Below are 24,218 nucleotides of genomic sequence, written 5' to 3' on the forward strand. Positions count from 1 at the left end.
CTACGACTAGTGATTGAGAATGAAACACAGAGGCTGCCCCAGCCATTCTCTCTTCCACTCCACATAGACACTGGAGTAGAAACGTGTGCTCTGTTACAACGAACCATACTACAGAGGCAGAGTTCAACGCAGCAAGTCTGACAGACGACAAACGCTACACTGCTGATGGTTAAATGGGCGATACCCTCCTGTACCTTATCCAGCTGTTGCCTCGAGGTACACGGGCTCAGGAATTCTTCAATGTAACAAAGCTGGTGATATTACATCAGCTTTGTTATGTGATGTATATTATAATAATCAGCTCTAATCAGCTGGGAGTCGCATAACTGGCTTTCCAATGACATGTCTAGATGAAGACCAATCCTTGTGACATTTTAGATGAAGACTACAATAGTGATCACTGTAAAACCAGATGGCATCCTTGACTAAAGTTCCTGTTCGGATTAAGATTAAAATTTAATTTACTAACTAAATCTGGAATTGAAAACTGGAGATTATGAAGCTGCTGATCAGTTATTAGTGGTCTAAGTTCGCCCATCTCTCCATTGTTGGGGATAAGGAGTCCTGGCCACAGCAACACAACAATTGGTTTATTATTGTCATGAGGAACGTAGAAGAGTACAGTGCAGTACAGGCCCTTCGGCCCGCAGTGTTATGCCCACCCTTTAATCTACTCCAAGGTCAATCTAGCTCTTCCCTCCTACATAGCCCCCCATTTTCTTACATCCGAATATACTGAAGTACAGTGGAAAACCTATCTTGTACACCATTCATACAGATCAGTTCATTACATGTGCATTGAGATAGAACAGGGTAAAACAATTAGCAAAGAAAACTCAGTGCAGGTCAAGAGTAAGGTGAAAGGTCGCAGCAATGTAGATTGTGAGGTCAAGAGTCCATCTTATCATACTAGGGGACCATTCGATAGTCTTGTAACAGCAGGGTAGGAGCCGTCCTTGAGGCTGGTGGTCTGTGCTTTCAGAGTTTTGTATCTTCTGCCTGATAGGGTGGTGGGGGTGGCCGGCAAAGAGGGAATGTCCTGCCTGGGTTAGGCCTTTGGTTATGTTGTCTGCTTTACCAAGACAGCGAGAAGTGCAGACAGAGCCCTTGTCCCACACGTCCCACTTGGGTAAATTAGGGTGCCAGGAAAGTTCAGTGTGGGTAGAAAGTTAGATGCAAGTTAACTGCAAGGTAGATTGTGAGATCAGAAGTCTGTTTGTTGTATTATGGAACCATTCAGTGGTCTTATAACAGTGGGGCAGAAGTGGTACTTGGGCCTGGTAGTACGTGCTTCCAGGCTCTGGTAATTACTGTCCCTCTGCCCTTAACTGCCCTCTCAAATGGCCTGGCAAACCACTCAGGCCTAAGAGAAAAAGAGGATAGAATGCCACTTAGAATATATTCTTTGATAATTAATGCACTTTGAATTTAGTTCTCTAGGCACCAATCATCTTCCAATGCCCCGGAAGCTAGCTGGTGCCACAGAACTAAATGCCAACATGGATCAGTGGGTTCAGGAGGGACAAAAATATACCAAATGGGGGATGGGAAAAGGCAAAACAAAACTTGCGGATCCGGATAAGATTACTACTACCAGCCTTCAGATCCACAGCAAATGGAGACATTAACAAAACCTTGAGGATATCAGGCAACTGCAGCACATGAATAAATTGGTTTATTTCTGGAATCTAGCATGTAATGCAGACAGAGAATGGGGGTGAAAAGTTAACACTTCAATCAGCTGCCAACGAGCCTTGTGTCCTCTGGGGTGTGTGGTTCCTTTAAACTGGATGGCAGCAAGGAAACCCTGTGCCAGGCCCCAATGCCTGCCGGCCTGTCACATGGATTGGAAGCAGTCCCGATCATATGTTTCAAAAGCTGTATGGATAGCACTTGAGAGAAAATAACACACAGGGCAGTGCAGGAAGAGCAGAGGAATTGAACTGCTGGTTTCTGCTCCCATTGTTGCTGGGGCGACCGCTCGCTCCCTTGCTAGAGAGAGAGGGAGCCTATCAGACACAGCAAAGCACTGGGTTGTGGATGGTAGTTTTGACGGACCCTGGGGGGGGGAGGGGGCTTCTGTTGCTGCTTGCATGGTGGTGGGGGAGGGGGTATCATTGCTTCTCCTGGCATGGGTGGGGGAAGGGGGGGGGCTTCGATGTTTCTGTCCTTCATTCTATGGCGTTTCTAGTTTTGTGGACATCGGTGAAGAGTATGAATTTCAGTGTATACTGTACACATCTTCTGATGTTAAATGGACCTTTTGAACTGCATTGATTGATCTACTTGGAGTCAGCATGGACTTGTTGGACCGCATGGCTTCCGCTGTTGAAACAGTTCAGTGACTGCAGTTGACCGTCGATTATTGCACCAGAGTGAACATTCTGGTCATTAGAACCGTCACTGGGCTTATCTGACTAGGAGGCTACCAGCTAAAACAAAAATCCCCAGACCCCAGGCAACTTCAAGCGATCAGTATTCTTAGCTTTCACATTCAAAGTTGAAAGTAAATTTATTACCAAAGTATGAATATGTCCCCATATACTACCCTGAGATTCATTTTCCTGCAGGCATTCACAGCAGAACAAAGAAGTACAACAGAATCAATGAAAAATTACAAAGACTGACAAGCAACCCATGTGGAAAAGAAGACAAACTGTGCAAATGTAAGCAAATAGATAGCTGCCCAGCTCCAGACAGGCTGTTTACAAAGTCCTGCAAAGTCCCCAACTAATGGTAACACAGTAAGCTCCCAGCAGCAATGTGATTGGCCTTTTGGCAACCGCAAAGCTCACTGGAGGTCCCAGATTTGCTCAGAGCTTCCTGGGCCAAATCCCTCTTTGGGCCACATAAGATGACAGTAAAATATAGTCATCAGGGCAGCAACTGGTGTGGGCCACTTGAAACTGGAGCCTAGCCCACTTCCCTTCCCTTCACCCTAACAGATCAAATTGAAGTTAATAGCTGCTACCACAGGGCCACAGATATGTTCCTTAGCAACCAAATCAAGCCAAGAATAGGGGCTTAGGGAGCAACCAACTCACAAGGATGGAATGACCAATGTCCAATCATTTGGGACGAGTCCACTTTTGGAAATGATGCAATGTGGGCTCTTATATGGGATGAATGCACCATTCCTTTGTTTTTAAATGATTCTTTTCCCAGTCACTCACAGGCCACAGAGCCCATGGGACCCAGCACATGCTAACACTCAGCTGAGGGTAGACAGGCAAGCTATTGAAGACAAGCTGATGTTGGCAACCTCTAACTACCACTCCTGATCCCTCCCTTGAACATTGTCTGTTTACGGAAGTGGGGACAAGTTAAGGCTGATTTATACTTGTGCGTCGCATCTATACCGTAGGTACCGCGTACCCTACGCCGTAGGGTGATGCGCTCCTCACCAAAAAAGTAACTCGCGCATTGCGGCGACGCAGACCACGACAACTGTGATTGGTCCGCTTGGTAGGATCGCATTTCCTCCTACGCATTTCCGGTTACTTCTCCTCCGCCGTGTCGGTACACCGAAGCGAAGTAGATGAACCAAATCGTCAAATCTACCTGCCGACATGCGAAAATGTTTGAAATGCATTGCCTTGTCCATGTCACTCACGAAGAAACTCAACACAGTGGCATAGAAACCCCACCGCCAACTAGCGTTTTGGCACACACCAACGCATGCTCGCTACGGCGTAGAGCGACGCAGAAGTGAAAATCAGGGCTACGTACGCACAACTATAAATCGGCCTTAACATTGCACTATATATACACAACCTTTCTTCCCCAGCATCATCCAAGGAAACAACTGTATCAACAAAGCTAGATTGCTCACCTTCACTAGTGTCCTTTTCAGTGGCACCATCGCCACTACCAACTGGTAAAACCCTGTGTAATTTCTTTTTCATCTGAATGGCATTATAAGCGGAGAGTATGTTGACTGGCTGCATCACAGCCTGCTATGGAAACACCGTGCCCTCGAATGGAAAATCCTACAAAAAGTTGTGGATTCAGCCCAGTCCATCACAGGTAAAGCCCTCTCCACCTTTGAGCACATCTACATAAAACAATGTTGCAGGAAAGTAGCATCCATCATCAAGGACTCGTACCACCCAGATCGTGCTCTCTTCTCACTGCTGCCATCAGGAAGAAAGTGCAGGTTCCTCAGGACTCACACTACCAGGTTCAGGAACAGCTATTACCCTTCATCCATCAGGCTCTTAAACCAGAGGGGATAATGTCACTCAACTTCACTTGCCCCATCATTAAAATGTTCCCACAACCAATGGACTCACTTTCAAGGACTCTTCATCTCACGTTCTTGATATTTACTCTTTATTTATTTCTTTTGTATGTCCACAGCTTGTTGTCTTTTTGCACACTGGTTGAACACCCAATTTGGGTGGTCTTTCCATAATCCTGTTGTGGTTATTATTCTACAGATTAATTTATGCCCTCAAGAAAATTAATCTCAGGGTTGTAAATGGTAAAGTATATGTACTTTGATAACAAACTTATTTTGAACCAAACTACATAAATGGAAATTGTTCATAGATTTCATATCTCAAGAACAACAAAGAGGGAGCCACTTTGGTCCATCTACTCTGTGTTAGCTCATTAAGCAATCCCATTTCTCTAGTACTTTTCAATGTACTCTAAGCATATTGACATCAACTTCCCCAAGATTCACCCATTTATCCACACAAGGGAAAAATTACAGTGGTAAAATAGCCTTCCCCTCATTGGGGCATGGGAGGAAACGGGAGGACCGGGGGAAGAAACCCATAGGGTCGTATTGAAAATATGCAGACTCATGCAGGACTGGACCCAGGTCAATGGAACTCTGAGTGAACTGCTGTACTGTTGGGATATGGGCAGGAAATCAGAAAACCCAATCCTGATTGCAACCACATTTCACTGGGCTTTTACTTCTAAATCTGTAGACTAAACCGTCAATAAAAAAAGTTATGCACCGATTACCAGATCCAAGCCTTTTGCAGCAAACTAAGGCTCACTGCTGCTTCATGCTTCAATTCACCCTGACACAACTATAAGGATTCTCGGCACATATTTTGTACACAGCGGGGCATATTTACAGCTTTATTCTACTTTGGTGTCACAGTGGACCAGATGCTTCTGCAGTGTATTTGTATGTAAATAAATCATGAGGTCACAGGACATAGAAACAATATCAGGTGCTTATTTGGTGTAAACTCTGTGTGAACAGTGAGCTCCTAGGCACTAGAGTTAGAATAGAGCACTCCTCTCCAATGACCCTGTGCTATGCAACTTAAAGTACCTCATATATTATCCCGAGCCTGCAGCTGCACGTTTGGCAGTGATCAGCAGAGGGCAGTAATGTGCTGGGAGTGAGGTCGCTTGACAGTGAAAGACACCTTCCAGATACAAGCAAATAGCTGGACTAATTTTCCAGAAACCCACTCTGAGCTCTGGTGAATGATTTTATTCGTAGGTGTGTGGCACAATGTTAAATTAGTCAGGCATTTAAATGGATTTCTGCCGTGTTCAGGAGCCAGTGAGCGAACTGCAGAGATTTGAAGAGTGAAATGGCTTGTGTGTTGACGCAGCATGTGTCGAGAGTTGGGGTTGAAACTGAGAGGAACATTTATACGTGTGCTGCGTTAACACGGGGCACACGGCATCGAATGGAACTTCGGATCTGGGGTGGACTTCATCACTGCCACAACTTGCAATAATGCCATTATTAATTCAGTAAAATTTTAAAAAAATGCTTCACAGAAACATTACTAAGCAAGATTTCAGTCACATAAGCAGGGACTGGCCTCAAAAAAGGGTGAAAATTTTAGGGTTCTCAAGATTGCTTTGGAAGAAAATGAGGGAATTCTAGAAGTTAGGGCCTTGGCAACTAAAGCAAAATGATTTCATTCAGGGATGTTCCAGAGGACAGGCTTCCTTACAATTTATCAGGGAGCCCATCAGCAATTAACACCTGCAAGTATTTATTAATTCATTCCCTGACTGGATGTGGACATTGCTAGCTCAGTCAGTACTTATTACCCTTCCCAGAATGCCCCTGGGCCGAATGGTTTGTTCAGGGTCAAACACAGGCCAGACCAGGCAAAGGCAGCAAATTTCCTTCCCTAAAGGAAGCTCTGTGAGTTTTTGTTTTGACAATACAACAAACTTCATGCTTAGTTATTAATGATAGCTTTGAAATTGCAGAATTATATGATAACTTGAGTTTAAATTTACCAGTCTATATGCTGGGATTTGAACTCACATCCCCTGATCAATAACCAAGGCCTCTGGGTACTCATCCAGTAACTCAACCCTTGTACCTACATACTGAGTGTGGTGTTGAGACAACCTGCATGAAAATTGTCTCATTTATCTCTTATAAATATGATGAACTTTGGCCTTACAAAGACAGCCACCAGCACTGGTATGATAAGATATGAAATATCTTTGGCTTGTTGACTTCCTGGTGGTGAACAAATTCACAACACAAAACGGGTGCTAGCAAAAATATGAGATTTGCATTTAGTGGATTCCAAGGCACTTCAGAAATAATTAAATACTAGTGAGTTGTAGTCTGTACTTGCAATGTAGGAGATGTAATTTTTTTTTGAAAATGGCCGGATCCCACAACCACATGAAAATCATCAGATGTTCTGCTGTGGCTTTCCATGATGCAGAGCTCTTCAAATAGTGAATGGGATCTTTTCTGATGCTAAAGAGGCCTCCAGGAATACAGAATCTTTGAGTTTGCCTCTGGAACGGGATGTGACCATAGAGTCGCTGAGATGAATAGGGGAACATTCAGGGAGATTGCATTTATTTGAGAACCTCCATGTGTTCAAGCATGCTTGAGCAGCACAGTAGTGTAGCCAATAGCATCACACTATTAACAGGGCAAGCAATGAGTGATAGGGGTTCAATCCCCACCAGGGTCTATAAAGAGTTTGCACATTCTCCCTGTGACCACGTGGGTTTCCTCAAAGATACTCCAGTTCTCTCCCACTTTCCAAAGACACACGTGCTAGGTTTAGAGAGTTGTAGGCATGCTATGTTGGCACTTGCAGGATGCCCCCAGCACATCTTCGGGCTGTGTCTTGCTTTGACGCAAATGACACTGTACCTGTGACAAATAAAGTTAATCTTTAAAACTTTGTAGCCTACTCCCTCCTCTACAGTCATGACTGTGTGGCTGGGCTCATTATGAATTTGCCGGCTGAGGAGTCTGGTGATTGAAGATTGAAGCTGTTCCTGAATCTGGTGGTGTGGGACCTAGGGCTCCTGTATCTCCCGACCAGGTAGTAGCAAGAAGGAATGGACTGGGTTATGGGGGCCCATGATGATAAATATTGCTTTCTCATGGTAGTGTTCCTTGTAAATGTGCTGAATGTTGAGGGCTTTACCTGGGATGGACTGGGCTGTATCCACTATTTTGAATAGCCTTTTCTGCCCCCAGCACTAGCGTTTCCATGCCAGGTGTGAAAGGAGGAAGGGACTAGGTGTCTGATTTACGAGAAGGGAGCTTGCTCAGACCTGTCATGTTGAAATAACAGTCACAATGGTTTAGGAGTCATTCAGCCCCACTTGAAATTTAAAAAATTAGAGGGAGAAAGCCTTCAATTGGCATTTACTGGATTGTTAATAATAAACACACAATATTAGTAACACACCAGGACACACCAATTAAGGGAGAAAAGCCTTTTGAGACAGACTGTTACAGCTTTGTTATTCGGGCAAGTTATGCACAATGGAACTCCCATCACCCCATTATGGGAAAGGCCTGGGAAACAATCTGAAAACTTAGGGATATTCAGGAAGAAGCACACAGGAGGCAGACTAGGAGTTTCAGTTGCCCCAGGGGTTAAACAAAGGAAGTCTCAACTGTGCAAACGAGTAGGAAGCAAGGTTTATCTGGGCACTCTGTATTCTAATGGATTATTTTCCTCTGCATGATAGGAGGGAAATTAATTTTAATAGAAGATCTGTATCTCTGTCGCATTTTCCTTTATCAAGTGTCTGGAGAGAAAGGTGTGCTGAAACCAGTGACAAATGAGGTGTGAGATTGCTCACTGCTGTGTGACCCATTCAATTCAATACAAAATCATTTGAACAATTAACACTAATGAGATTCCCGTGGGAATTTCAAAATGTGCATAAGGGTATCTCTTCTCAAATATAAATTCTCAGTTGTGTAGATATTTGCTTTTGTATGCTTCTGGATTATGCCTGTATGATGCACTCAGAATGATAAAGCAGTTGCGATTTCATACAACCAACGGTTTCACAGTGTTTCAAACATACATTTATATAGTACCTTTCTTTTTCTTAAAGAAGCATTTTGAGATTTGTTAAGATTAGCTTTATTTGTCACATGAACATCGAAACATACAGTGTTTGCATCAAATCTAATCAGTGAGGATCGTGACGGGCAGCCCACAAGATTTGCCGTGCTTCCGGCAACGCCATAGCAAGCCCGTAACTGACACAAAATGCCGGAGGAACGCAGCAGGCCAGGCAGCATCTGTGGAAAAACGTACAGTCGACGCTTTGGGCCGAGACCCCTCAGCAGGACTGACTTTACAGCATGTCTTGGAATATGGGAGGAAACCAGAGCACCCAGCGGAAACCCATATGTCCCAGGGAGAACGTACAAACTCCTTACAGACAGCAGTGGGAATTGTGAGCACAGACATAGAGATGGAACTGTCAGGCGCGAGCTAAACGCTACGCTCTCCAAGAAGAAACATAAGGTGTTCTTCTATTATGCAGTACTTCAGAAGCATTCTCACTGTTGTCATGTAGGAAACGTGGTAACGATTGTTAAACAAGGAGACATAAAGAGCAAGTGAAATAAATGAACTGATCATCATTGTCAACAGTTCAATGTTGGTTACTGGGAGAACCCTCCACAGTACTATAAATGGTTTTTATTTACCATGCATTCCTTGGGAAAGTAGTCAATACCACAGTTACCAACTCAGCTCTGATGGTGCAGCAGTTGCTCTGTACCACACTGATGAATAATTGCAAACATGGTTTGAACTCGCGACTGAACAACTTAAAGTTGAGGGTGCTACAAACTGTTTAAAGATTAATGACTCATCAAGCTGTTTGTCTTTTTCAGGTGACCCATCACTGGGAATGGTAAGCCAAAGAGCCTAATTTTACTCTGACTCTCATTATCATCATGTGATGTGGGCGTTTGTGGTCTTTTGACTATGATTGTTCTTGGCAAATTTTTCTGCAGAATTGTTTGCCATTGCCGTCTTCTGGGCAGTGTCTTTACGAGACAGCTGATACAAGCTATTATCAATACTCTTCAGGGGTTGTCTGTCTGGCATCAGTGGTCACATAACCAGGACTTGTGATATGCACCAGCTGCTCATGCGACCATCCAGCACCTGCTCCCATGGCTTCATATGACCCTGATCAGGGGCTAAGCAGGTGCTACGCTGTGCCCAAGGGTGAACTGCATGTTAGTGGTGGGAAGGAGCGCCTTACACTTCCTTTGGTAGAGGGGCATCTCCACCCCACCACCCTACTTATACCAACCCCCCGTAAGCCTTCATCATGTTCTGTAGCCTTCAATGCCTGGATACTTCCTGAACGTTTTAAGAGTCCCTACACCTACAACCTTCTCACTCCCCGCTCCACCCATGCTGTAGGTGGTAAAAATATCCTTCCTTATAAACCCCCAAACCTCACATTCAGCACTTGGTCTTTTTTAACTTTTTGTTAATGGGTTCTTTTGGGTTTCTTGTTTTGCGGCTGCCTGTAAGGAGACGAATCTCAAGGTTGTACAAATTATACAGACTTTGATAATAAATGTACGTTAAACTTTGATTACGCAACTCTGGCACACTTAGGACTATCAGAAGGCTATAAATCTCAGAAATTCTCTGAGTGTTTGGAATGTTGGGTATTTAGTGCTGAAATGGAGCTTTTTCACATGATGAAAATCAGAGGACCTGGAGACAGAATACGGAAAGAAGGAGCCTATTGGATGTTGAAGGCAGCACTCTGGACAATGTGGCTCACCCCTCCTCCTCTTCCTCGTGTCCTAATCTAAGTAACAAAGCAAATATAAAGGTTCTATTTAAAGGGGAGGCTGACAGATCCTTAATTAGTAAGGGCATCAAAGATTACAGGGAGAAGGCAGAAAAATGGGGTTGAGAGGAATAATAAAGGAGTTTTATTGAAAATGATTCTGGGATTGAAAGACTTGTCAGATGAGGAGTGTTTAATGCCTCTGGGCCCCTACTCACTGGAATTCAGAAGAATAGGGGTGACCTTATTGAAACCTATTGAATGTTGAAAGGCCTTGATAGAATGGGCTTGTAGAGGATGTTTCCTGTGGTGAGGGTGTCTAAGACCAGGACACAGCTTCAAAATAGAGGGTCGTCCTTTTAGAATGAGGGGGAGGAGGAATTTCTTTAACCAGAGGGTGGTGAATCTGAGGAATTCATTGCCACAGGTGGCTGTGGAGGCCAAGTCATTGGCTATATTTAAGGCAGAGGCTGAAAGATTCTTGATTGGTCAGGGCATGAAGGGATACGGGGAGAAGGCAGGAGATTCGGGCTGAGAGGGAAATGGATCAACCATGATGAAATGGCAGAGAAGACTTGATGGACCAAATGGCCTAACTCTGCTTAGAGTTATCTTATGGTATAAATCATCCACGATGGGCTGAATGGCCTAATTCTGTACATTTTTGATGGTGCTAAGTGACCAATGGTGATGTCCTTCAGACAGTTCACAAAGCTATTTTTTTTACTTCTTTCAAATTTGATTCTACTGCTAAGCAGTGTGTGATTGGAAACGGTGATTTACACTTTGATGGGTGTGGTTTTAGGCCGATTGAGTGATCTGGTGCTTTGCTGTCTCTGAGGGAGTTCAGTGAGGTTTGGAGCAGGGTGTTCCGCCTGGAGGCCTGGAAGCAATGATTGACTTCACTGCTTTTCTCCAACGGAGGTGCCAAGGACGTGAGCCCACGATCGACTCCATTGCTTCTCTCCGAATGAGGCGTCAAGCAAGGTCGATGAGGACAGTGGGTCGACTGCCTGCGTTTGACTAGCCTTCCTCTCCCTCTCGACCGTCGGAGAAAAGTACAGGACTCTTGGGATCTGTGTTGCAAGGTTTGATCGGCGAGGCTGCCGAGTCGTTTAGGGGAACTTTGAAGTTCACGTTCCTGGATTCTGGTTACTCATTTTTTTGCTGTTTTTGAACAGTTTGATTGGGACGATCGATGCGGACCGGGGGGCGTTTTAGCAAAGAGTGGTCCTGCGGCCTACAATGGGCTATCAGCACGGCTCTGAATTGAACTGAGCTGAATACTACTGCTTTGATGTTTGATATTCCTTGCGTTTCTCGCTCGCCCTTTGCCATATGCGCAATTTGTTCTTTTTTCCGCACACTGGGTTCCACGGCGTTTCTTTGTTTCAAGGCTGCCTGTGAGAGGACGAACCTCAGAGTTGTATTCTGTATACGTTCTTTGATAACAGATGTACTTTCAATCTTTGAGTTTCCTTTGCACCTAGAACCTTCTGTTTGGCTGATGAACAAGGGTGGGCCATACTTTGCTCTGGGAGCCAGGTCCAATCAGGGACCTGGGCTCACAGGCCACATTCCAACCGTTAAAATCTAGGCAACCAACACAGAAGGCTCTGCAACCAATACAGAGGCACATTCCAGGCTTGGGTGGGGGGGGGGGGGGATTAAGAAGAAAATGTGGATCAAGAAGTACAAGCAAATGCGAGATGATCCCTGCTATTTCCAACTACACAGGAACTGGGGTTATACGAACTAGCTTCGCGACTAAAGGAGCAGAGCGATGATTTTCCCTGAACTTGGGGGAAACTTCTGATCACTATAACTAGCGTTTTTAAACTTAATGATGAAGATGCTGATGATCTTATTCATCTATATTTGTCCCTGATAGAATATTTTAAAAATGTGGTTGTAACACACATTTCCTGTGTCACTCTTCATGCAGCATCTTCCCCATCACACTGTATTTATAAAGTTATTGTGATTAAAGCATGTACCCTCTGACCCACTCCAGGAGATCTAATGGGATTTAGAACCTTGAAAGTAACACATACTTTCCTGTTCATCAACACCCTTAGTTCTTGTTACATTTTTTTGTCATTAGGACCCCCTAGGGTTACAACCGCCATACGCTCGGATTCACAACAAAACTAGTCAGAGGAGGTCTGCTTTACATCTCTGGGGTGGGGGAAGAATTTGCAGACATTTGTTGAAAAGCCCGTGGAACCTAGCCTCTAGCATTTTGCACACAAGCCTGAGATCCAAATTCAAACGCCCTTGCTCTCACTTGCGGCGTCAATGCCATGCTGCTTATACGAAACGAGCTCTTTAACATACATAATGTCCCACCGAGTCTTTATCATCACACTTCCTCTTCTTGCCTTCGGTGGTGTAGTCGAGGGAGCCTCTGTGCTTGTCTTCAGCGCGTAGACTGTCGGACGGAGACACAGATTTACTCTGGGGAAACGACATTGAAATGCATTAATTGTCTGACACCATCCCCCCCCAGTTTCTGCCTCCCCTCATCAAATATGCATCATCTTAAACCCCAGAGTTTCTTATGGCCTTTTAGAGCAAGACCTGTTATAGCTCAATTGGTGAGTCGATGTAAACTATTAACACTGTGACACCATTTCATGATAAAGTTATTATCAAAGTAAGTATATGTCACCATATACAACCTTGAGGTTAATTTTCTTGCAGGCATTGACAGTAGAACAAAGCATGTAACAATGTTTTCGATATTTGAATGATTTAAGCGCCAGTCCGGATTGAAAAGGTCAGGGGTATTGAGGCCTGAGACGAGGGCGGGCCAGTTCAGTTCACTGATCCGCTCTGCACTGAACTAAGGGTCTGTGGGCTGGATTGTCTTTGTGGACTACAGTTCTGAACACTGTTTGCTTGTACGTATTGTGCAGGTGATTGTTTTTTCACCCCCTCCCTGTACATTGGGTGTTTGACGGTCTTTTTATCACATGTTTTGTTTTGGTTTCTTTGTTTTGTGGCTGCCTTTTAGGAGTTGAATCTCAAGGTTGTGTAGCTTATAAATACTTTGATAATAAACGTACTGTGAACTTCCATCGTTGAAACACAACATAATGAAAAACCACATACAACGTCTGGCAAACAATTCGCGAAAGAAGACAAACTATGCAAATACAAAACAAATAATATTAATTAATTAATACTGACAAAATGATTTACACAAGCCCCTGAAAGCTTTTATCTGTGTTCTAATGAATTCCACATTCCGCGGATGGTCCTGACCATCGGTTTTATTCCTGGGTGTTAACATCTCGGATGACCGGTCCTGGGTCCAGCACAACGATGCAATCATGAAGAGGGCATACCAATGCCTCTGCTTTCCTAGAAGCCAAAGCAGGTTTGGCATCTCACCAAGTACTTTAACCCCTGCAGGTGATACTGGCTGCATTGTAGCTTGGTGCAGCAATTCCAACAAAGGGGAGCACAAGAGGCAACAGGAAGTTGTGGACCACAGTCTGGTCCATCACAAGCACAGCTCTCCACATCACTGAGAATGTGTACAGGAGATGCTGCCTCAGAAAGGTAGCATCCACTGTCAAGGACCTTTACCATCTTCTAATCCCCTCTTCTTGCTGGTACCACCGGGCAGGAGATACAGAAGCCTCATGTCCCACACCTCACGGTTTAGATACAGCTACTTTCAAACAACCATCAGGTACCTGAACTGACTTGTACAAGAGCCTCCATCTAGTCCAGATGCAAAGGTCTTGGCCCTAACGTTGACTGAAAACATTCCTCTACAGTTTTTGCTTAACCTACTGAGTTCCTCCGACACTTATTTTTAATATCAAGGAGGTTAGAGTTAGTAGACAGACAGCACAGGTAGAGAAAACCAGTTAGATACTTATATTTTATCACTAAAATATTTGCCTTATTTCCAAATTGTTTTAAACAGAATTAAGATCTCAGATTGCCATGGTAGGATTTCATCTTGGGCTACTGAAGTTATTCCTTTATTGGAAGACAAGTCCAATGATCAGATAGCATCAGTTATCGCTCATTTCGTACCCAATTTATTTCTGAGTCACAAGGTTGTGGGTTACAATCCTGCTTCAGGGACTCAGGTACAAAAAAAAATTCCAGAAAAAAATCTTAAAAGGTCTCCTAATCTCAACACCGACTGTTTATTCCCCTCCATAAATGCTCTCTGATTTTCTGAGTTCCTCCAGTATTTTGTGCGTGATCACTTGTGTATGTGCTCACATACACTTGTAGTTTTACAGGTGAAAACCTTTGGCTGAGTCCTTAAACCTAGGGCCTTTGCAGATCCAGTTCAAAGTTCACAGTAAATCTCATGAACAGAGTACATATATGTCACCACATACAACCCTGAGATTCATATTCCTGCAGGCATACTCAGCAAATCTATAGAATAGTAACAATAACTGCGTCAATGAAAGATCAACCAGAGTGCAGAAGATAACAAACTGTGCAAATGCAAATGTAAATAGATAGCAATAAATAATGAGAACATGAAATGGAACATAAGGGTTCTTAAAGTGTGACCTTTTAGTTGTGGGAACATCTCAATGGTTGAGCAAGTGAGTGTAGTTGTTCACTTTTGTTCAAGTGTTTGATGGTGGTGGGCTAGTAACTGTTCCTGATCCTGGTGGTGCAAGTCTTCTGGCTCTTGTACCTTCTACCTGATGGCAGCAACGAGAAAAGATCATGGCCTGGGTGGTGGGGAACTCTCATTATGGTTGCAATTTTCCTATGACAGTATTTCATGGAGATATGCTGAATGATTGGGAGGGTTTTTACCAATGATGTACTGGGCTGAACCCATTATCTTTCGTAGGTTTTCTGTTCAAAGGCATTGGTGTTTCCATACTAGGCCATGATGTCAATGCACTCTCCAGTACACATCCATAGCAGTTTGACACAGTTGTGATGACAACATAGAGCTTTGTGATGCTGTTTGAGGGAGCTCGCTGTAAAATAAGTGAGAGTTCTGGCTCTGACTGTACGACTCAAGCAGCACTTTGTTAGTTGTACAGTGCCATGCGTAATCTGAGCATTAGCGTCAATGCAGGATTCAGATCATGTATTGGGAAGCTCTGGGAATAGTGATCATCAAATTGGAAAATCTAAATTGAAGGACTGAAGATTTTATCTATAGGGACTGCAGATGATGATTATAAATGTGAGGTCTTTTGGGATGAAGATTATATATTGGATTTGGTGTTAGAGATCGTAGATTGCTGGAGGAGCTGAGGTTGAAGAACGTATATGGGAGAGCTCTGAGAATTAAAACAACTGGGATGGAAATGTTATATTTGGCGGATGAAATTAAACATTGAAGGCTGAAAAGGTATTGTGTACTTGGGATGAAGATTATGTATTAAGGGTCTTCTGGGATGATTGTATAATCACTGGAAATATTTTGGAGAAGAAATTTGAATATAATCTCAACCTCTAGAGAAACCTGTATGTCAAAGGACTCTGCATATGATTGTATGTATTGAGTGTGTAGTTCAAGCTATTAAAATTACCAAGATGGGGAAACGAGATTGGAGATTTGTTTTAATTGTTTCACCATGAGTGATTATTGTAACTAGAATTATTTTGCATGTTGATTCTAATTCGCTAAGTGAACAAGTTTCAGGACTGGGTAATAGAAGAAGTTATAGGGGCAGCTTGTTGATGAAAATACCCTTCAATTGTGACCTTTGTCTTCCTTATCTTAAATTTCTTCATCACTTAAATAAACCAGCTGCTCCTTTCAAATAAAATCCCTCAAGTAAAAGTATACCCAGTGAACTAATCAAATCCAGTTAAGCACAGCCACTCGGATTAATTTAGACAAACACAGGCCCTTTTTGAAGCCACTGGTCACTCTGACCTCCTGGTGACCTCTCTTATCAAATTGCCGAAGCTCACTTAAACAAGCAAGACTGGGGGAAATCCCTGGGCGCAGTCCCAGAACTCAAGTGTGAATGTACAAAATGCTTTGATGTCCTGGAGCCACACACATCTCTGTGTTGGCTGAAAACAAATGAGGCGATACAGTGAAAAGGGGAGAAAACTCTCCCTCCCCACCCCCGGCACTGCTCTTTACTATTGATAACTTCTTGTTTGTTTGGAAACCTATTCAGTACCTACACTGCTACTTATTTACCCGGCTAGCCAATTGGGATTTGTGCTCTGCGCTTGCTTACTTTCAGCTCTGCTCTGGAGCCTCAAGACGAAATGTGTAACTCTCCCTGTGTGTCAAAAGGCAATGTTAAGTCATCTTGATCAAGGAAAAATATGCACAATATGAGGGCCTGAGTAAGGCGGGATGGGAAGGAATTTCTCCCACTCTTTCCCTATGTGATATGGGCTCTGGATTTTATTTCCCTGGGAGTGCTATGGTTTGGGGGAGAGTTGCAGACGCTACATAAGAAATCCTTGCTGTTAATTCACATTGCTGATCACTCAAAATGATTTAAAGGTGCTTGCTATCATATGGAAGGAAACACAGAAGCCAATTTACAAAGCAGCTCTTCCAATAGCAAGGAGGAGAAAAACCAAATAAAGAGTTCTCAGTGAGATTGAGTGGGTTTCTCATTGATTGAGCAATAAATGTTGCTCCGGATATCAGTCACTTCACAGTACTTCGTTAAAATTGGGTCACTGGGTCCTTTCCAATCGCTAGAGAGATCAGATAACTGTGCCTGCAAATGCCTGCAAGAAAGTTAATCTCAAGGTAGTCAACGGTAACATACACCATGTCCATGGTAACATAACACTGGGCGCCACGGTTAGCGCGATACTATTACAATTCGGGACATTAGAGTTCAGAGTTCAATCCCAGCATCCTCTAAAAGGAAACTGTACGTCCTCCTTGAAGAATGCATGGATTTTCTTCAGGTTCTTGTTTCCTTCCACAGTCCAAAGACATATCAGGTGTGTTAACTGGTCCTTGTAAATTGTCCCATGATTAGGTTAGGATCAGAGTTGTTGGGGGTTGCTGGGCGCCGTGGCTCAAAGAGCAGGAAGGGCCCATTGCGCGCTGCATCTCAGATTAAATAAAAATATATATACTTTGACTCTGAGATGAGTTTATCATCTGATCTGATGAGACACCTCTGAAAGTAACCAAACCCACGACATTCCTACTCCAAGGCAAAAGTGCTACGAGATGTGTTGTGACGTGGACCATTCTTTGGATGATAAACCTATTGTGGTCAAGAAATTCACTGCCAAGCTCTTTGGCGCTTGACACAATTTCCACAACTCATGGCATTGCGAAAGCTTCAGCTGCCAGGTACTATTTCCACTATCAAATCGTGCAAAGCAAATGGATGGAATGTATTGTTGTTTTGTTTAGTACAGGCAATGCAAACCTGGTATTGTTGTGGAATAACTTGGTTTCAAGACATGATCAGCAGGTATTCCCCTCAAGGCTGTCAATGTCCAAGAATGGCATGAGGCTGGCATCGGGTCAAAGTTCAAAGTAAATTTACAACCGACGAACATGAATTGTAGAATTATTGAGAGTCCATAGGCTGTGGAATCAGTTCAGAGTTGAGGTGAGCAAAGTTACTCACACTCATTCAGCAGCCTGATAGTTGAAGGTAATAACTGTCCCTAAACTTGGTGGCGTGGGATGTAAGGCTCCTGTACCTCCCTAGCGATGGCAACAGCGAGAAGAGAGCATGGTCTGAATGGCAGGGATCTGATGATGTATGCTGCTTTCTTGTGGCAATGCCTTTTGTAGATGTGCTCAATGAGAGGGAGGACCTTGTCTTTGATGGACTGGGAAGTATCTATCAGAACTGGTAGGTTTTTTCCATTCTTGGCCTCCGATTGCTTTTGTGGCTGATCACCAATGATGACAAAATGGCCTACAGAAAGGAGGTGGAAGAGTTGAAGGCCCAATGCCAGGTGAATAACCTCTCTGTCAATAAGGCAAAGGGGATAGTTAATACAAGAGATTCTACAGATGCTGGAAATCTAGAAAAAATATCACACAACATGCTGGAGAAACTCAGCAGGTCAGGCAACATAAGGGGAAATGAATAACCAGTCAACGCTTTGGGCCAAGATCCTTCTTCAGGACTTGGCGATGGTTATTGACTTCAGGAGAGCTCACAATTCACTCCACTCTTTATATTGGCAACACAGCAGTGGAAAGCACAAATAATTTCAAACTCTTGGACAAGTATACCTTGCAAACCTCCAATGCAGGGGTTCCCATTCTGGGGTGCACAGACACCTACGTTAATGGTAAGAGTACAAGTTGGGGAACCCCTGCTGCAATGGTTCCAGAACATATACTACACAATTAAGAAATCTCACCAATACCTCTACCTCCAGAGGAGGCTGAATAGAGCTGGACTGTGCACATCGACACTCATGACCTTCTACTGATGCACAGTGGGGAGCATCCTAACATGCTGCATCACTGCACGGCATGGAAACTGCTCTGTAGCAAACAGTATGGCTTTACAACGTGTGATCAAAATTGCCCAAAGCATCACTGGCACCATCAAAGACATATGTATATACAGAAAGGTGCCAGAAGAAGGCAAGCAATACCAAGAAGGATCCCAGCACATTCCCATCAGGGAGGAGGCTACATAGCATCCACAAAGGGACCACCAGACTCAAAAAAGCAGATACTTTCCCCAAGTAGTAAAGCTGATCAACACCTCCACCCACTAAGCCTGCATTCCATAACCCCCCCCCCCCCCATCCCTGACAACTACTACTTATAATTTCCTGCCTGTCACTATATCTACAGCCACCCCTGTGCCTAGCATCATTTTTAGAACATACAATCAATTAATGTATATAGACTACCTATGTATTTAGATTTATAGTGTTTCATCATTGTGTTCTTTATCTTATTGTGGTTTTCTTTGTGCTGCATTGCATCCAGTGTAGCATTATTTCATTCTCCTTTACACTTGCATACTGGAAATGACATTAAATAATCTTGAATCTCATAGGCATTTCCATTCAGTCAGGCTGTGATCTTGCCTGATGTTTGAATAACATTGCTCAATGTGACCTTTGGATGTCACCCCTGGCTATGGTCACTCACTTCAAGGAGGAAGGAGTGGAAAATAAACTTTACCAATACCATATAACCACAATCATATAACCAACAAGATGTTTTTATTTGAAGAGCTAGCACAGATTCCTTGGACTGAATGGTCTCCTTCATTCAACAGTGCAAGGAAGACTTCTTTGGAACCAATTTCTTCACCAGCATGATCTGGTCTATTTGGTTGTGTCATTCACTGTGTGAAGAACATCTTAGCCAGACTGCAAAGTGAAATCCTCTCACTAAACCACAGGCATGTGATACATTTTGGCCATCGCACATTCCATCAAGATTTCCAATTCAGATTAAAAAGCAAAACACGTGTTGTTCATCATTTTTCTCATCTCACAGCAGGCTGCTCACCGTCTGACAAAGTAAACCTGACTTGGCACTGGATGCAAGCTGTAAATATTTATGTCAACAAAATTAAATGACTACTCGCTGTCCCTGCTACACCATGGCTTCAGAGTGAAGGTAAAGGGTCAGAAAGCACTGGGGTAACATTACACCAATGTAGTAACCACTTGCCATAGTTACTAACTCAAACAATCTGGCAGAGTGGTGCAGTAAGGAGAATTGTAGTGTTCCGAATAGCTGCAAACAGCTGGGTGATTTCTACCTTCCAATCCTGGGGCTCTTGAACGATTCTGAAACATTATTACGAAGAAATTCTCAAGATCAGCCTTGACTCTTGCACTGTGCTTTTGGATGTCAATTGGAGGCTAGTTTTACCAGGCCTGGAGTTAGGAGGGGAACAGAGAGAGGAGTTTCAGCTCTTAATCAGAGGCAATGCAGCCTGTCTGGGTACTGATTTCCCCAGTGCTAGCTCAGGATGCTAGAACAATTTCTTCCTCCCTCCTTTTCACCCCTGATCCACCCTCCATCTTCATCTTCATCTTCAGCCCTTTACCTTTTCTACTTATCACCTCCCAGCTTTTCAATCACCATCACCTCCATCACCTACCCATCCACCTTACCCCTTTTGTGACTTCAGCCAGCACCTGCCAGCCTGTACTCTTCCCCCTACTCTTATCTGGCTTCTTCCCCCTTCCTTTCCAGTCCTGATGAAGGGTCTCAGCCTGAAACTCACTTATGCCCAACACACCACTGGCATTTAGGGCAACACTGAAGTTCCTCCATCTCTGGCAGTGTTCAGTCTTCATCATATCAGTAGCTTCCTTTTGGTTTACCGTCACACTCAGATGTTGAAGGATTCTTCATTACTATTTCCATAGCAGTTTTGTTTTACCAGTCAGGGTCGTAGCCCTGAGCTGAACCCCTGAACCTGGAGGACCAGTGGACCACTCTTAGTGTGGCTTCTACCCATTGACCTAATTGGCATGGATGACTCTACCAAGAGCTAAAGCATAAAGCCCTGACTCCTGTGAACATAGATCTTCAGGCCATCGAGACACACAAGACTCCAAACCATGACACGGCCCAAAACGCCAACTGTTTATTCCTCTCCGTAGATGCTGCCTGACCTGTGGAGTTCTTCCAGAACTTTGTGTGCTGTGCCAAAACCACTCATATTGCTTCTATCCTGCTCAACATCTGTACAGATTGCAAGAGTGAACTGGGACAGTTCTTCATCTGTACTCCAAAAGCAGCGTGTGAGGATAATCCTCATATCCCAGCTGTCCATCCATTTCAGCTCTGAGGCCTCTCTGCTTCAGCTTTGTTCCAATCAAAGTCAAACGAAAATCATCTTTCACCTTGGCATATTACAGCCTTTGGGATTCAACACTGCTTCAGTACTTTCAGATTATCACCCATTCCAACGATCAACTTATTTTCCTTCGCCCTACTCTGGAATTTCAAGCCTCATTTGGCTTCAGTTTTGTGCCTCCCACAGACAGAGGCAAGCGTGGAAGTTAGCACAATCCTTTTCAGTACCTGCTGTAAGACTGAGGTTCAATTCCCATTGTTCTCTGTAAGGAGTCTGTACATTCTCCTCGTCACCCCGCCCATTTCCTCCGGGTGCTCCACATTCCGAAGATGTGCGGTTAGGATTAGTGAGTTGAAGGCATGCTACATTGGTGCCGGGTGCATGGCAATACTTACAAGCCTCAGTGATTTGATTTGATGCAAAACTATTGGTTTTTATGTACATGTGACGAATAAAGCAAACTGTTAATCACTTCAACTTCCACACTCCACCTCATTCCTTCATCTGATCTCCCGTCACTGCCATACTTTTCTTTTTATATAGATTTTGTTCTCTCCACCCCTTAAGACTTCCTCTGCAACTTAAAGCCTATTTAAGTTTCTTACTTTACCTATTCTAATGAAAGGGCATTGAGCTGAAATGTTAAAGGTTTGATGCTGCCTCACCTGCTGAGTGTTTCCTTCACTTTGCTATTAATCTTTTCTGATGTTGCTCCGGGGGAAAACACCCGAAGAAGTCATCGTCATTATGTGCTGTGTAGTATGACGTGGGCGATCATGGTGATCATGATTGTTCTTGGCAAATTCTTCTACAGAAGCAGTTTGCCATTGCCTTTTTCTGGGCAGAGTCTTTACAAGACGGGTGACCCCAGCCATTATCAAGACTCTTCAGAGATTGTCTGCCTGGTAATAGTGGTTGCATAAGCAGGTTTTGTGATATGCTCACACAACCATCCACCACCTGCTCCCGTGGCTTCACGTGATCTTAACAGGGAGGGCTAAGCAGGTGCTACACTTTTCCCATGGGTGGCTTGCAGGCTAATTGAGGGAAGGAGCATCTTACACCTCCTTTGGTAGAGTCGTCATCTTCACCCCACCACCTAAAATATTAAGTAATAAATAATATTGTCTCTCAAAGACCAACCCTACGTCCCTGTTGTGAGAGGTGGAAACAGGCAAGGCTGGTGAAGCTGTATAGGCCAATCCCCTGTACAGTGGATGCAAAGGATTGCAGAAGCGTTGATGAACTCTGACCATACCATTGTCTTCAGAGGAAGACCGGTGGTCATTGGCCCAATATTGAGAACATGTGTTGTAGAATCCTTGAATCACTCCACAACTCATGTTCTTAATATTATTTCTTATTTAATAATTTTTTTGTGTTTGTATTTCTGCAGCATCTTCTTAAGATTAATATCAAAGTGAGGAAAACACTCAGCCAGGTGAGGCATCATCAACCGTCTTTGAGTGTGGTGTTTCATTGATTCTACTGGGTTTCTCTGTTTCTGCTGTGAATGCTCACAAGAAAATGAATCTCAGAATAGTAAATGGTGACATATACATGCTTTGATACTAAATTTACCTTGAACTTTGAAGGTGTGACCCCATACATCAAAATAGCATTATTAGTGTGGAATAGGAATCATCATAGGGGCCTCCCTACTATCCATCAGGGACATTTATCAGAAGCACTGTGTATGCAGGGCCCTTAGTATTATTAAGGAACCACCCATCCGTCCAGCGTTCTCTTTGACTTTCTACCATCAGGCAGGAGACTACAATGCATAAAAAAAAGAATGGTCAGGATGGGAAACAGTTTCTCCCCCAGGCCATTAGGCTTCTGAACTCCTGACTGCATCATATTTGAAATGTCACTGCTTAATCTCTTCTGTGCCTTACAATATTTAACATTGATGCGCTTTAGTTTATTTATGCATGATTAACTGTAGATTTTATCCTTACCTTCCCAAGTTATCATGTGTCATGTGTTATGTATACTACTGTGCTTTACACCCTGGTTCAGAGAAACATTGTCTTGTTGTTATACACATTATATGGTTATTATATACATGTACGTAATTAAATGACAATAAACTTGACTTCAGGTGATACTCTCACAGAAATAAGGCCTAATTACGTCAACTGTGCACTGAATTACTAACAGGCAGAGTGAAAACAGGCATTGAAAAATAAACTAAGAGTAGGGAAAATGCTGACATTTCCTCCAGTTTCCTTTCCATGAGGTCAGATGTTGAGAAGCTACGGCTGGTGTCACCATGGAGCCAACCTTTATTCCACAAGCTCCATGCATTAAGGATGTTCTGTGGCAGTAGTTGCTGAAGTTGACACACTTTTTTCTAGGGGACAACATTTTCAAAACATTCACTTCACCCAAACCTAGAGTAAGCACACAGCCTCTTGTTGTCTATCAATTCTTGTGAGATATCAACCTTTAATGAGCTGTGAAACTAATACAATCACAGTAATAATGAAAAGTTAGATTTTAAGGTGATAAGAATAGTGCAGAATTGGGCCATTTGGCCCATCGAGTCTGCTCCACCATTCCATCATGGCTGATTGGTTTTGGGGGAACTGGTTTGATGGAGTTAAGGAGAATTCTTAGTGTAAGATTTAAACCAGTAACAAGCTCAACACACCATTGTTCTCTTTGATCTCTCCACCCCTTCAACATTAAGCAAGCTTGTTTTTTAACTTTCTTAGTTCTTGTAAAAAGTCAACAATCTGAAACATTGACTCCATTTTTCTTTCTCCACAGATGCTCCCTTTACCTTCTAGCATTTTCTGTCTTACTACTTCCTGAATGCGCGTCTTCCTACACCCAAGATGTGTGGTTTAGGCCACAGTGACACTGTAAGATGAGCTCTGTAAGTGAGGAACTATGATTTCACACAGCAAAGCTGAATCACACCGACGTCATTCCTCATTATTTGTTAATTTATTTGTGGTGATATTACTTTACATGCTATGTATGCGAGTCATATGTACTGTGTACTGCACCTTGTTCAAGAGGAATGTTTTTTTATTTAGCTGTATATGTGTGTACAATTGAATAACAATAAACAGAATTTGAACTCTTACACTCGGGCAGCACAATGTTGCCATTAGTTGACCTCTCAACTCCAGCAACCCGGGTTTCACCCTAATCTCCAGTGCTGTGCAGTTTTACATTTCCACTGGATTGTGAGAAATTCCTCCGGGAGCTCCCATCGTCTCCCACATCCCAAGTTTAAAAAAACGTGAGAATTGAAAAGTTAATTGGCCACAATAATGTGAAAGAAATTGGTCCCATTAGTGAGATCAACCTGTGTGTTAAACTTGGATAAACAGACCCTATTATAGATGCGTTGTCTTTAGGGCAAATACCCAATGAGACAGAACCTGATAAGTCCATTAATTTGTTTCCAATAGT

The 24,218-nt window shown here is 43.3% G+C and overlaps 1 protein-coding gene across 8 annotated transcripts in view; it reads right to left on the reverse strand.

Annotated features, from left to right (window-relative positions):
• LOC132406030 (transducin-like enhancer protein 4) overlaps nt 1–24,218 on the reverse strand; it is a 248,613-nt gene that overhangs the window by 34,856 nt on the left and 189,539 nt on the right. For 7 of the 8 annotated variants that reach the window (XM_059991186.1, XM_059991184.1, XM_059991183.1 and 4 more), the window contains one exon: nt 12,379–12,498. In XM_059991186.1, the coding sequence (XP_059847169.1) occupies nt 12,379–12,498 (120 nt within the window). The remainder of the gene's footprint in view (nt 1–12,378; nt 12,499–24,218) is intronic. The other variant, XM_059991185.1, reaches the window with a different exon arrangement.

This window comes from Hypanus sabinus, chromosome 16, assembly GCF_030144855.1.
Source record: "Hypanus sabinus isolate sHypSab1 chromosome 16, sHypSab1.hap1, whole genome shotgun sequence".
NCBI classification, from domain to species: Eukaryota; Metazoa; Chordata; class Chondrichthyes; order Myliobatiformes; family Dasyatidae; genus Hypanus; species Hypanus sabinus.